Genomic DNA, 14,604 nt, shown 5'->3' with positions numbered 1-14,604 from the left:
CGGCACATGTGAAACGAGGACAAAAAGTTGCCTGGCGTTCTTTACGAAATCCAAGTACAATGACTAGAAATCAAACATATATAAACCAATAAACGGACAGCAGAATGATTATTGTTCAATTCTGTTTTCATCTTAAAAGACAGAGACATTGATTTTGTGGTATGAAGGCAGAATTTATGGAGCAAACAGGAAACTCTGTTGTCTTACTAGCAAAGCAGACCCCGTTTGCAGAAAAACACGCCAGAACCGCTCGACCATCGATTCGGGCTGGCGTGGGCATTAATGTACAGCCTTTAATAGTTCAGTCTTACAAAGATAAACAGCGGCAAAGACAGTTGAGATAATTTACACGCCACTTACAGCACCAGAATACATATAAATCTGAGCAAATTCCTGCACTGTTGCTTTTGCAAAGATGACAAACACAAGAGCAAATACCATTATCATCGATCTGCGAGCTTTTATTACAAACTTCCTGAAGCCAACGACTCGCTTTCGTCCCGGGTGAGAAGGAATAAATTAACATGCATATAGTTGTTCGGTCTAAATTTAATCTGGGACGCATCGAGAGGAGATTTTTCTCTCGTGTGCTATGTTGTGCAATGACATCTCGTTTGGCATTTTAATTCGGGATCCATACAAATAAAAAACAGGTCGTTTCGCAAGGACAAAACGTTTGTCGCACATCAGTATTACTATCGAGTTGAAATTGTTCACATTTGTATTTGTTGTAATAACCAAGGACGTATTCGAGCTGACGGTGTACTACACTTGAATGATTTAAGCTTTTGATTGATTGGAACTCATGTTTACTGTTGTATAGCGCAACCAAACACAATATTTCAACTACTAGAGTATATTTTTAGATATATTACAGGGATGGTTTTCAGCGTTTTTTGCTGGCTTGCAAATTCTAAGCAGGTCTGCACTTGGAAGTAAAACGGTGCATTAAGGACAGCCCAGTACGTGCCATTCCTTGTAGTTGGACATATGAGCAAATAGCTGGAGAGAGAGAGAGAGAGAGAAAGAGAGAGAGTAACAATGAGACAACAGAGACAAGAGGTGAAAGAGACAGATAGTGAAAGAGAAAAAGAGAGAGAGTGAGTAACACACCACGACCATCTGGCACTAATGGTGTTAGGGAAGCATCCAGAAAAGCGTCTTGTAAAAATGCATAAACGTTAAGTAAAGAAAGCAGAGCAATATGGGACATGATTTTAGAGGAGTCCGTGTCAGAAGTGAAGAGCTCAGGGGAAAATTGAGGCACATAATGGAAAGGTAATGGGCTTAGTGTCAGTGTCCTGGAGGACGCAGTCAGCGCCGACCCTCCCCCAGTTCCAGTGGATTTATGGAAATTACAGAAATAAGGGACAAACAGCACACCAATAGCATAATTCCTGCCTGTGTGTGAACTATCTACAGAGACAGGCAGAGGTTAAAGGCACAGAGATCTGCTCTGTTGAAGGGGTGAGGCTCCAAAGGCCCGAAAGATTGCTTCCATATTCCTTCAGCTGGATATGATAGTCAAATGTTCTGTGTTAATTTCAATTTGGTCCTAATTCAATGTAAGCATCATGTAAACAGCTTCCTCCAAGTGCTTTATTTGTGAATGAGGTTCAATTGTCAAGTGGAGGAAAAAGCCACTTTAGTTTGATGTCTCATCAGCTCAAAATTATTATAAAATGAGAAATTTGTTAAAAACAAGTGACAAAGAAAAAGAGGAGCCATTTAAAGATTCCATTTCTTTAATTCTAATAGCAATAACACATTCATTGGAATGTACCATTCAGGGATGAGCGAGGACAGGTTTACTCAACTTAACAGTATGAATGTATAATATCTGTGGTCCACATCCAAATGGAGAATCATAGCAATGGCTCTAGACTGTGTTCGGTTCTAGATCTAGTGTTGGTTTGACAGTACACATGTTCCATCTGGATGAGGAGCTCAGTTTGTATGAGAGTAACTGGATGGGGTTTGATTGTGTGGGATTGATCGAGCGAGATTTAGCCTTTAGGAGCCGTGTACTGACGGAGAAGAGAAGAGATGGCGCTGCACTCTGTCACCTCCTCTGGAAGAGAGCCTTCTAGATCTTTAATGGATGGGTCAGCTCCGGCTTTCAGGAGTAACTCCACGATTTCTGCAAACTCGCAAGCTGAGGCTTGAGAGGGAGACAGAAAGATATTATTAGTATACAGAAAGTTATAACTGGGACTGTATAGTGTACTTGTAAGGGAGATATACACAATCCACGCGGATATACTGTTTATACCACGGTGTTGGCAGGAACGCGCAAGTTAAAGGCATTGTTCACCCAAAAATGAAAATGATTTTATCATTCGCTCAACATCACGTCATTTCAAACCTGAATGACTTTCTTTTTTCTGAAGAACACAAAAAACGCTGAAGAACGCTGGTAACCAAACAACATTCGCCACCATTGACTTCAACTGTATGGACACAAAACCCATGAGACATCGCTCAAAAGATCTTCTTTTGCGTTCCAAAGTCATACAAGATTTTAACAACATAAAGGCGAATAAATATCAATAGAATTTTTATATTTGGGTCAACTATCGCTTTAAAAATTGTATAATTCGCAACCTTCGGCCTGTACTTTAAATGAAGTTCGCAAGCACTATTATAATTTTCACTGAACATTCAGCCATTATGTGACTCCCCATGACACCTAGTTGCCTGTTTTTTACCCTACACTTAAAGTAATTATTGGAGTACGTATGAAGCGTGAATCTGCAGTCTGAGCGATGCAGAGTTGCACCTGCAACATGTTTGCATTTGTGCCCCATTGGCAGTTTGCTGCCCATTAGGAGGAAGCAGGGCCGGGAGGGGCGGGGCTTCAGTAACCCTGTTAGTGTTGCCTGCCAGGCTGATGCAGGGACATTCCTCTGAGCTGAGTGCTTTTTCACGCTTGTGTCAACTACTGCCTCCTTTAAAAAGGAGGGAAAAAGGCTCATCCGATTTCTAGTCTTAAGTGAGCGGCTGATCTCAGCAGAAGCGACACGAGTGTATTCAACCCAAGACCCAGAAGAAACAGAAAATTAGGAAAAAGAGAAAGCGAGGGAAAGAATGACAAGATCTTAAATTTTTGTGATGTTTGTCTTTGCATCTTGTCGTACAGAGGTGTTAGATTTTACTTAATACTTCATTTATATATATAAATTTGTAGTTGTCAGGGAGTAATGCTTTTACTAAACATAGTGAGCTGCCTATGCATCATCTTTAAGTAGGAAGCCAAAAATATAACTTTGGTCTTTTTCTCTAGTCCATTTTTTGTTACTGTATTTTATTTTCGGCACGTGTACGGGTCCTTGGGCCATAAAGCCCCTAGCGTCTCTGGGGAGCCATAGAGAGGAAGAACAATTTACAGCGCGCAGTAAACCCCTCTATTAATCATGTGTCAGCTGTATGGACCCGCACAGGGAGAGGTGGAAATGAATTTTCATTCTCTGCTTTTCATCTACAGAGTTCATCGCTTATGTTTATTAGTCATTTTTTATACCCGATCCCCATCATCTTTCTACCACCCCCAAAGGGTACTTGTGTTTTGTGGGCCACCCTGCCATGATGCCAGCCAGATGGTAAACATACACACACAAAGCGACGGCCACCCATGTGTAGGGTCACATGACACAGGAACATTGTTGATTTCCTCAGGGACGACCGGTGATTACAGGTCCTATTTACCGCATGTAACATCCACATATCCACACAAACACATGTGGGGTAGACAAATAAATGAGCGTTTGTATACATGTACGTATATTTATCTTGTAATAAAAAGACAGAGAGAAGATTAAATAATACACATTATAGTTGGACCTGTTATCTATTAAACATCTAAGAATATACAGCCGCAGAAAAAATTAAGAGACCATTCCACATTTTTATTTAACCAGCATTTCTAGTTGTATTATGGCCATTCTAGTCCAGTGTCTGTCGACTTTCAACAAAATCAAACAGCATCCAACAGCAACGTGAAAGACTGACAGCATGACAAGATCATGATAAAATCGAGGTTATCACATGAAAATATACTTTTAGAACTTTTTTCTAAGTACCAATATTACAGTTGTTTTGCTTTAAAGTAAATATGAACTTGTTTTCTTTTCAGTATTTCAGTCATTTTTATCTGTTTCTCCAGTTTTCGTGCAAATGTTCTGCAAATAAATGCAAATATAAACAATATTTTTTGTTGGAATTTGGGAGAAATATTTTTAGTAGTTCACAGAATTGAACAAAAATGATAGTTTGGCCCAAACACATACCTACAGGTGTATCTCAATTAATTAGAATATAGTGAAAAAGGTCAATATTTTGTGTCACTCATTTCAGAAAGTAAAACTAATATATTATATAGATTCATTACACATAGAGTGAAATATTTCAAGCCTTTATTGATGATTATGGCTTACAGATACTGAAAACCAAAAATTCAGTGTCTCAGAAAATTAGAACATTACATAAGATAAAAAAAAAGGATATTTTAAAAAGTAGATGGCTGCGATGACTGTGGACTTCAGATAACACAGTGGACCAAAGTCCACCAATTTTGTATTTCATTTGGAAATCAAGGTCCCAGAGTCTGGAGGTTTAGTGGAGAGGCACAGAATCCATGTTGCTTGAAGTCATCTGCTGGTGTTGGTCCACTGTGTTTTCTGAAGTCCACAGTCAACACAGCCATCTACCAGGACATTTTAGAGCACTTCATGCTTCCTTCTGCTGACAAGCTTTGTGGAGATGCTGTTATCATTTTCCAACAGGACTTGCCACCTGCCCACACTGCCAAAGGTATCAAAAGCTGGTTCAATGACCATGGTGCTATAAGCTATAATCATCAAGAAATAAAGGCTTGAAATATTTCACTATGTAAAAATGAATCTCTATAATACATTGGTTTTACTTTCTGAAATGAGGGGAAAACAATATTGACCTTTTTCACTATATTCCAATTAATTGAGATGCACCTGTATATAGTAAATTCCATAAAAAATGAAGTGAAGTTTTTCTGCGCCTGTATGTTTATGATTACGAGAGAAATGTTTTTTTATAGAGTAAAGAAAGGATAGAAGTATAGTAATGTAGTTCCTACCATAGTGTAGTGCAGTCTGCCCTTCGTCATCCTGTAAAAGATAAAACAGAGACATTCTGACAAATTCATATAAATGTAAAAAGACCAAGAATTAAACATTTGGAATGGTCACACATTGCCTAAAGATTCAAACAGAGAACAGACATTTTTTCAATTCGTACAATGCGAATCATACAAATACAAAATAATAAAACAATACAAATTATTTTGAAAAAAGCAAAAATCTAAACTCAAAAGAAGGACACACGAATACAACGTAATGTCATTGTTCAAACTCCAGAAATACTAAAACTAAATAGTTGAAATAAGAATTTGTTGCAATCCTCAAAATTATCTTGAATTTCTAACCGTTTTTTATCCTTATCCATTATACCAAACCAACCATAAAACAAACAAGCATGTTCAAGTATAACCCCTGCCTGTTACAGCCATAAAATCATCTTACTAACCCAAAAAACAACAGGTGATTTCAGCTTTAAGGGGATTAGGAGGACAGATTAAATATTGATTTCCCGCCAGACAAACAATCAGATCCTTTAACCTCCAAAACAGACTTTTGAACAAGTAACCAGGATCAGAAGACCAAGAAGTGTAGGGTGGAAATATACAGCGGCTTAATACAAGGTAAGACAGTACAAGTGTCTGACCTGCATGCTCACCAAGGTTATAAGGCCATCGTGCTATGTGTGCTGTAGGTCTGGGATGAGCTATTCATTGTGTCCTATAGGGACCATGTCTGATGCATTAGCCACGGGGGCCGGGAGCATCACCCAACAATAGATGCTTGTACAAAAGGGCAATCTGCCTGCGGTGCCGGTAACAAATCGCAACACAGTTTGTGTGTATGTGTGCAGTTGAGGTGTGATCCAGAGAAAGCATTATTTAGGACAAGGATTTAATATCCTGTGCGCGTGTGGATATAAATCCAGAGGAATGCTATATTCTGTGTGAATGTGAGGGGTCAGGATGGTTCTGCGGACGACGCGTGGCGTCGGGGTAAATTCTATTTTAATTGCCACTTTACTGTGGCTTTTCACCCTAATAATGATGACAAACGGCATTATTGTTTTTTGGCTGGTGGTCGGTGGACATAATCAGAAAATTATGTGAACTACAAAGTTTTACCGCATATTGTACAATGGGGTTTTTATGACACACCATCATGTGCATTTACCCTAAACAAACCACAATAAAGTTCAAAACACCTGCCCAGGTGAAACGGCTATAAATATGATTTTTTTGAGAATTCCTGCATATTAAAACGCGTTATCCCGTAGTTTCATGAATTTCTATCACAGTGTAGTAACCACATCGTCTAATGTGATAGTTCACACCAAAATGAAAATTCTGTCATAATTTACTCACCCTCTTGTCATTTCAAACGTGTATGACTTTCTTTCTTCCACAGAACGCAAAAGAAGATATCTTGAAGAATGTTGATAAGCGGACAGTGCCAGCACCCATTTACTTCAATTGTCTGGACACAAAACCAATGCAAATGAACGGGTGCCAGTTAACAACATTCTTTAAAATATCTTCTTTTGTGTTCAGCTGAAGAAAGTCTCTATACTTCAGCTGCTATAGTCTCATAGTATTGATACAAATACAAATATCCTCGCACTAGAGCCAGGGCTCTCAAACCATCCTGGAGTCAGATGCTATTGTTCACTGAGAGGCGAGAGCGTGGGTCCAGGGGCTCTCTGATTGGATTAGCCAGTTAAAATCCCACCGGACGAATGGAATACTGATGCAGTCTCTCTGCTCTCCCTTAATGATACAGTTAGCTCTACCACAACATGATAAAGGCCAGGTTACTCAGATCATAACATACCACAGCGTGTTTAGTACATTATTTATCACTGAACATGACTTGTGATTATATATACATTACAAGACAAACCAAAAAGTCATTCGAAAAGTTTCCTCCAGCAACTATAGTATTTTGAAGGAAAGTGCAGATGCCACCGCACGCTTTTGTAAGAGAGTCATTGCTATTCCATCCTATAGGAAATATATGTCTAAATACCAAACAGCAATCCAATAATAGGAGTATTTATTGTTCTGACGCATAAAAAAAAAGCCTTTCAGTGAGCTTCTCTCACTCTCTCTCTTTCAAGGGAATAATAGAGTGGCAGATGTTTATGAGAATGCTCGACACAGGGGATGGGGATGCACATAAATACATACAGCCGTAATTAAAGAATGAGGGCTTTACTAAACATAATCTCCTTTCACTAATCTTGTGCGCCAGCGACATCTACACTAGCCATATACTCTGGATCACAGCTCGTGAATGAACACAAGAGACTGTACAGGGAGTGAGGGACTGAGATAGTTAACATACTGTAGATAAAGTCATTTGCTACCGTTCAAAGGTTTGGACACACCTACTCATTCTTTACCGTTTTCAACATTTTTCATCGTCAAAATCATGCAAACATACAAATGATGTATGTAATAATTACAATTATGAAAAAGAAACTGCATTTTTTGCTGGGTACTTATGGTCATCTACTGTATGGCTGTCTGCTTTTCCTTCACTATCCGGTCCAGCCTATCCATTAAAAAGTCAAAACTTTTGACTGATATGTATATAAAAGATAGCTTTTTTGTTTACCGTGGATATAAAATTAGTAATTTGCATTGGGATATCAGACTTCAATAAATTGAGATATATCATAATCAAAATGATCATCAAGCATCCCTACATGACAGCTCTGTGTGTGATTGTGTTTTCATGTATGTATGTGAGTGGATGCTTATATGTTTGTGTGAGGGGTCACAGACTAATGTTTCTTGTGCGGTCTGATAGAATCAGGGATAAATTGGATTGTCCTCCATTTGGTTTTGAAGGGAGAAGTGGAAAGGCAGGTAAGAAGCCAGCGCTGCACTTTTCCCCAAGCGTGCATTCATTCCATCCTAATCAGGAAATACAGAGAGGGAAAGACCAGCAGGATTCCATTGCAAACATCACAATACATCCAGAAACCAAACTCACATCCTTCTCTAAAGATTGAAAGACACAAACCTGAATAAATATTTAAAAGACCCTACCATGAAACCTTTTATTTTCATCCACTTTCCACCATTTTAACTGGTGACTTGACAACGTTTAAAGAATAAAAAATGTAAAGAATAGTTCTAAATGATCTTATAATTTTATCACCCTCATGCGATTCCAGATGTATATGACTTGTTGCCATATAAGCAAGACCCAATGATTTTCACAGCAACAGATGTCTACTGTATTTTAAATAAGTGCTAATATACATTGGTTTACATTTTGCTAAGTAATATGAAAATATATTTTTTCACACACTTACACACCGATTGTTTCGGATCAGAATTACATTTTGACACCTTTGATACAGTTCTATGTCTGAGCAGTTCTGAGATTCAAAATTTGAACTCTATTTGACTTTGTAGATAGAACCTTTTCGCTTTCTAAAAATAAGTCCCAAAACGTATACAACATTAAGTAAAAAACATCACAAAATGTAAATAAGAAAAAGAATATGTGCATAACTATAAGAATGTCATATTGATTCTTATAATTCCAAGTGCGACGATTTATCAACCCACCATTTGAATGATATTGATGACAGATGTATATGCTTTTAGAAGATTTAACATACTGAATCTCGTATAAGAAGCTAAAATGACAACATTTTAATGAAATTATTTGTTTGTGTTTAACCGAGGAAAGAAAGTTGAACATATGTGATGCAATGAGGGTAAATCATGAGAGAATTTATATTTTTGGCTAAACTATTCCTTCAGGCTTATTAAAAATGTTGTTTCACCCCGCACATTAAGTTTTGCTATATTTATTTTAGTAATTTACTAGTAAAATATTTTACTTCCAACCTTGTTTATATCAAGAGCAGCAACAAACTAAATTCCTTGCACTTTTGTCTAGAGATGCTCTAGTAGTCAACTAAATCCAATACATTACATTTATTTATTTGGCAGACGCTTTTATCCAAAGCGACTAGCCTTTCAATGCATACTCCAAATCCAATACAGATGCAACTTCTCTTTCTTAGTGTTTGTAGGATATCAATGCCACACAAGGATAAAATACAAAACGTAAAAGAGAGACTTATTAAAATAAGGACAATTTAAGAAACAAGTGAACAGACAACACTGTGGTTCTGCATGATTTATGCGAGAGACTGGCTGGATTCACCATCTGTTTACATTGCTGCTGGTTCAATGGGGGCTGGCATACATACAGTACGCTGCCCACCGGGTCACTAAAAGCTTTCATGTTTTCATACCAGCACAGCCCGACAGCTCTCTGCGGCATATGGTAGGTGTGCCGAGAGCCAGTGTCACAGCTTTATCCCTTAACGCTGTTTTCTAGTGCGATTAAATCTCGCCTCTCTCTCTCTTATACCGTCCCAGACAGAAACATTAAACAACTGTGGGGAAAAAAATGCACATGCAATTATGATTTATGATCACTGTATGCAGGGGGCAAAGAGTCTTTTAATGACCCTGGCAGTAGACAGAAGAGGAAAAAAGAGAGGGGGGACATACAGAGGAGTGAATCGATATAACCACACGCTATTCATATGCAGATACGGTTATGATGAGCAGGTGCCATTAATCAGAGCAGAGAGAAAATGCAGCACTTCCTGGGCTGAAATGCATGATCAAAACACCTAGAAGCAACATTTATCAATATTAGCTTCTTATTTACAATGCAACGATTTTTTAAAAAGTTTTATACTTTTAAGATATTTTAGTTGCACAGACGAAATACTCACGGATGATAAAAATGTTATGAAGCACCTTCTTAACTTTGAAATGATGAATAGGCCTATGCTTAAAGGAGTAGTTCACCCCAAAATGAAAAATCTGTCATCATTTACTCCCCTTCTTGTCATTTCAAACATGTGTGGCTGACTTTCTTCTCCAAAATACAAAATAAGATATTTTGAAGAATGTTGGCAACAGAAAACCGTTGGAGCCCAATGACTTGCATTGGTTTTGTGTCCATACAATAGATGTGAATGGGGACCAACTGATTTTGTAAAACAAACATTATTTAAAATAGCTTCTTTTGTGTTTTGCAGAAGAATGAAAGTCAGGTTTAAATTGTCAAGCGGGTGACTAAATAATGACACAATTTTCATTTTGAGGTGAATTACGCTTTTAAGAAAAATGTATTCTTCAACATCATTCCTTATGAGATCAAAGCAATAATTTGTGATTTTTTTTGTATTTATTTGTTATTATATTAAGACATATCGATTAAGAATGTGGAAATGCACTGCACTGGAGGACCAACCCGTATGCGTGTGCACACAAAGGTACTTTCATGTTGGGAGAGCCGTGTTAAAAGGATCAGAAGGGTGAGCCGCTCCTAATTGAATCTGTTTCACCTCTGTGTGAAGTGTGTTAACCTCACTAGACAGTCTGTGTGTGTGTGTGTGTGTGTGTGTGTGTGTGAGGCCTGACTGTGCGTATCACTCAATCCCAAAATGCCCTTGAAAAAACTCAAAACCCTCAGGGTCAAAATGTATCCTTCACTTTTTTTTATCCGGAAAACTTTAAACAGATTTGGTAATTTAGTATGAATACATATGAATCCTACAAAAGCGTACAGTATGCTTACTAGGATAAAACTCAAATGGACTCACCTAATAAGTACTTGTCTGAAAGCAAATTGCGCTACAAATAAGATTGTATAGTTAAATGAAATGTATTGTCATTTATATGAATTAGCAACTTAGCAACAGTTACAAATTGTCATGAAATTGAGTTGGATAAATACACAAGTATACACAATGTTAGCAATAATTTATAGTTGAGATTAGGTTCCATTATTGACTTTTTATATGACTGCTTTATTCAACTTCTGAGTTTGTAAAATACTTTTCAAACAGATTTCGAATCACGCAAACCTACACTTGTGTTTCTAAAAACAGATGAAGAGAAGGACCGAGACGAAGTGAGATATAGATACAGGAAGAGATATAGACATTGTTTCCAAGGAAACACTTATAGGGGGACGGGCTGTTTAAGTTGGCCCTAATATTCAGAGAGAGATTGATTAGTTCCAGCACGACAGATTGATTTTTTTCTTTTACAGTCAATCCTTGAAGCCGAGTGGCATTCTAATGCACAACAACACATATATGTTAATCAGACGCATAACCAGCACTTACACCTCCGACAAGCATATTAAAGCATTGTTCCCATTTGGTTTTTGTTCTTGCTGAATTAGTCACTCTCTTGTCCCATTGACAGTGAACTCAGCATTTAAGAAGAGCAAATGAAAACAAAAACACGTTCGCGGAATCCCCCCCCCCCCACTCCCATCCTTCTGTGTCCCAGTGTCCATCCCAAGGGACGTCTTAGGATCCATTAAGCAATTTCGCACGGGCCGCGAGTGGCAGAGAATTACCACGGGCAAGTCCAGGAGAATCAGAGGAGTTCAAAAAGAAATACATAAAATAAATAAATGCATAAACCGCTCTAATATGAAAATCAATGTTGCAGGCACAGCTAAATCGCCGTGGGGGGAAAACTAATAAACCATAGGGTAAGTTCTGCCCCTGCTGGGAAATACGTTCAATCTCTCTCTCTCTCTTTCTCAGCACACAGCTGTGGACAGCTTTAATGTCCCTCACAATTTATGTGGATGGTTTGAAAACAGGAAGAAAACTGTTGAGTGTACGTATTGTGGCGAGGCGAGAGGAAGAGGTAGAAACAGATGGTTCTGAAGAGGCTTTTCATCAGAGGAGTCTCGCTGCCTGCGTGCAGAATAAGATGCTATTGGGGGAATTCGTCAAGAATGAATTGTGTGTTGTGGGCTTACACGTGCGTACTGCGTGTTTTATGAATTAGCATTAAAGGAAGTACGTGAATCAGATAATGGGGCGAACTGAACTGCATACACAATTTACTGCGATTTGGCATACAGCGCGTTTTATTTTATTTAGCTTCTTATACATTCGGATGACCATCATTCTGTTATTGTTCGATAAATGACTGTTGCTGTCTCCTAGGGGTGCCACGATAAACAGGTATTAACAACAACCGCGATATTCCAAACCATATATCGATGCAGTGTGAATTCTACACATCTCATAATACAGTAAATAATTCAGCACCCGCATTAAGAGACACAACGGTTACAAACCCTAATTCCTACCCTCAAAAAAAGTGTGACAACTTGGCCAAAAAAGTAGAAAATAAACACAGAATTTGACTGATAGCACTACATGTTCATTAAAAAAACATTTAAGTAGACATTGTGATAATATCGCCACAGCACATAGTTTTAGTCGTTATAACGTAAAGTGAGAATCAGATATCATGAGTGATGTAACTGTCATCACTGATTTGCAAAAAATAAAAGGGAAAACTGCACTTCCATCACCACCAGAAGATGTTTGTGACACTGTTCAAGAAACAAATCTTCTCCTCTTGTGCAAAAACAAACTCCATCATATTAATTAATCATATTAATTTCAAGCAGGAAGGGAGGTTTGGTGCACACAGGGATAAAAAAGGCCCCAGGAATAAAAAAGGTCCCATGTCCACAGTTAAATATGTGGATTTGGATGACTTGCCATATATTCTCAAACCTCGACAGACAACAAAAGAAAAGACTGGAGGTTGCAGAAAGTTTTGAATACAAGGGTGGCAATAATTGTGGCCAGGGTGTATTAAAGAAATTAAAAAAAATGATGATCTGATATTCCCCACACTTCAAATTGTTTTACTTTAATGAAATGTTGGAATATTGTATCTTTTTTTAATAAAAGATCAAAAGGAGAAACAACGCAGATTTATTTTTACAGCCTTCTTTGCTCATATTTACCAAGGGTGCCAAAAATAATAGAAGGCACTGTAGATGCCACAACTGACCCTTCGCAGAGCCGGGCCCCTTTTGCTATGAGCGACATCAAGCCGTCCCACTCATATTTATTGTGAAATAACCATTTCTGGGGGAAAGAATTACATGTACTTTCAGCCAAAAGCAATAAGAAAGTCTGCATTTGAAGTATATGTGAAAGTGGAATAAAGTATACAAAAATAAAGAAGCTCTAGACTAACCTACTGTGCTTGCTTTACGACATCTGGATAACGCCATTGGTTTCTGACATGTTTAGGCAACAGGTGAAAATGTGATTCCTTCAGAGCGGATCATATGACAGTCAGTCTATAAATTTGATCTTTATGTTCATAATCACATTTCCCCCCCGTTGGCTAAACGTGTCAGAAACCAATGGTGCTATTCAGACATTATGTTGTTACGATCTTTATTTTGTTTACTTTTTCACTTTTACATCCTGTATATATACTTCAAATGCATAATGCAAGACTCTCTCATTGCTTTTGGCTGAAGGAACACGTCCTTTTTTCCCCCAGAAATTATTATTCACAAAAGATATTCTTCAGTGCAGTGGGAGCGCTTTGGCTGATGTCGGACATAGCAAAAGGGAGCGGGGCTTTGCGAAGGGTCAATTGGGAACCTTATGCTTGTCATCATTTAAATGGATTCAGAAAGTTAAACATTATTCTGTTTTATTTATAAACTGCAGCTCTCAGTTTACTTATATGTGTTTAGATCAGACTTGCCCTCCCCAATATGGTGGCGTCGTTGCTACATTGTCAAATAGTCCAAAGCGCTAATAATCTATGTACATCAAAGGGTTAAACTGTAATGGTGGGTGACCTGTTGGAACCATAAAAAACCTTTGATGCAGTTGACTAAACGCTATTGAAGCACACATAGCAGAACGAAACTAATTTGTGGTTCACAAATTATTATCAACAAAAATGAATGAAAATTCTCAATGCAAAGTGTTCCTTCATCAAGCATGATCTACCAAGCAGGTATCTGAAATATCTTTCCCAGATATGATCTTTACGTCAACTTTAGGACTTGATTTAGACTTTATACCTGCAATTATTACGTTGAATCAGCAAAACCCAAATCAAAATCCCAACCCTTGTAAATGAGATGTGACCGCGTGACCCTCAGGTGCGTCACCCTGCCCGGCCTCCAACACTCCCATAGCAGAGTAACACCATTCTCATGCAGCCTGCGATTGGACGCCTCTCCTCGCCAATCCTATGACAGATTGCCTGTGGTATTTGTTATGACGTGGCGGATGGAGCCATTTGTTATAGTGGCCTGTGGCAGAAGCCGAAGGCCCCGCATGTGTAAGAATGCTCTCAATGAGGAATTTTAAACAGCTGCTGGGATTAAGAGCATATAGCAGTATTTGTATTTTCTGCAGGTGCTATAAATCTCAGTTCATTATATTTTCAAATAAACAAAGTTATACAACTACATAATAGGCAAGCAATTTAAGACAATAAAAATATTGTGGCATCACTCTTGGAAAAATGTTACGGTGTTGAAGTCAACTACAGATGTGACTAAAAGTGTGGACTCCCATTCATACATTCAAGAGCATCAGTGAGGTCAGGCACTGATGTTGTGTGATGGGAACAATCTGCGTTGCAAT

At 38.2% G+C, this 14,604-nt stretch overlaps 1 protein-coding gene across 1 annotated transcript in view; it reads right to left on the bottom strand.

The window, feature by feature from the left end:
* Nucleotides 1-157: 157 nt before the first annotated feature.
* Nucleotides 158-14,604, bottom strand: part of acbd6 (acyl-CoA binding domain containing 6) — a 28,789-nt gene continuing 14,342 nt past the window's right edge. The window contains exons 7-8 of the mRNA XM_079468339.1: nt 5,111-5,141; nt 158-2,161 (exon numbers count right to left, since the gene is read on the bottom strand). Coding sequence (XP_079324465.1) covers nt 2,007-2,161; nt 5,111-5,141 — 186 coding nt within the window. The 3' untranslated portion in view covers nt 158-2,006. The remainder of the gene's footprint in view (nt 2,162-5,110; nt 5,142-14,604) is intronic.

The sequence above is a fragment of the Barbatula barbatula genome (genome assembly GCF_947034865.1).
Source record: "Barbatula barbatula genome assembly, chromosome: 11".
NCBI classification, from domain to species: Eukaryota; Metazoa; Chordata; class Actinopteri; order Cypriniformes; family Nemacheilidae; genus Barbatula; species Barbatula barbatula.
This window is presented reverse-complemented; position numbering and strand designations above follow the sequence as displayed.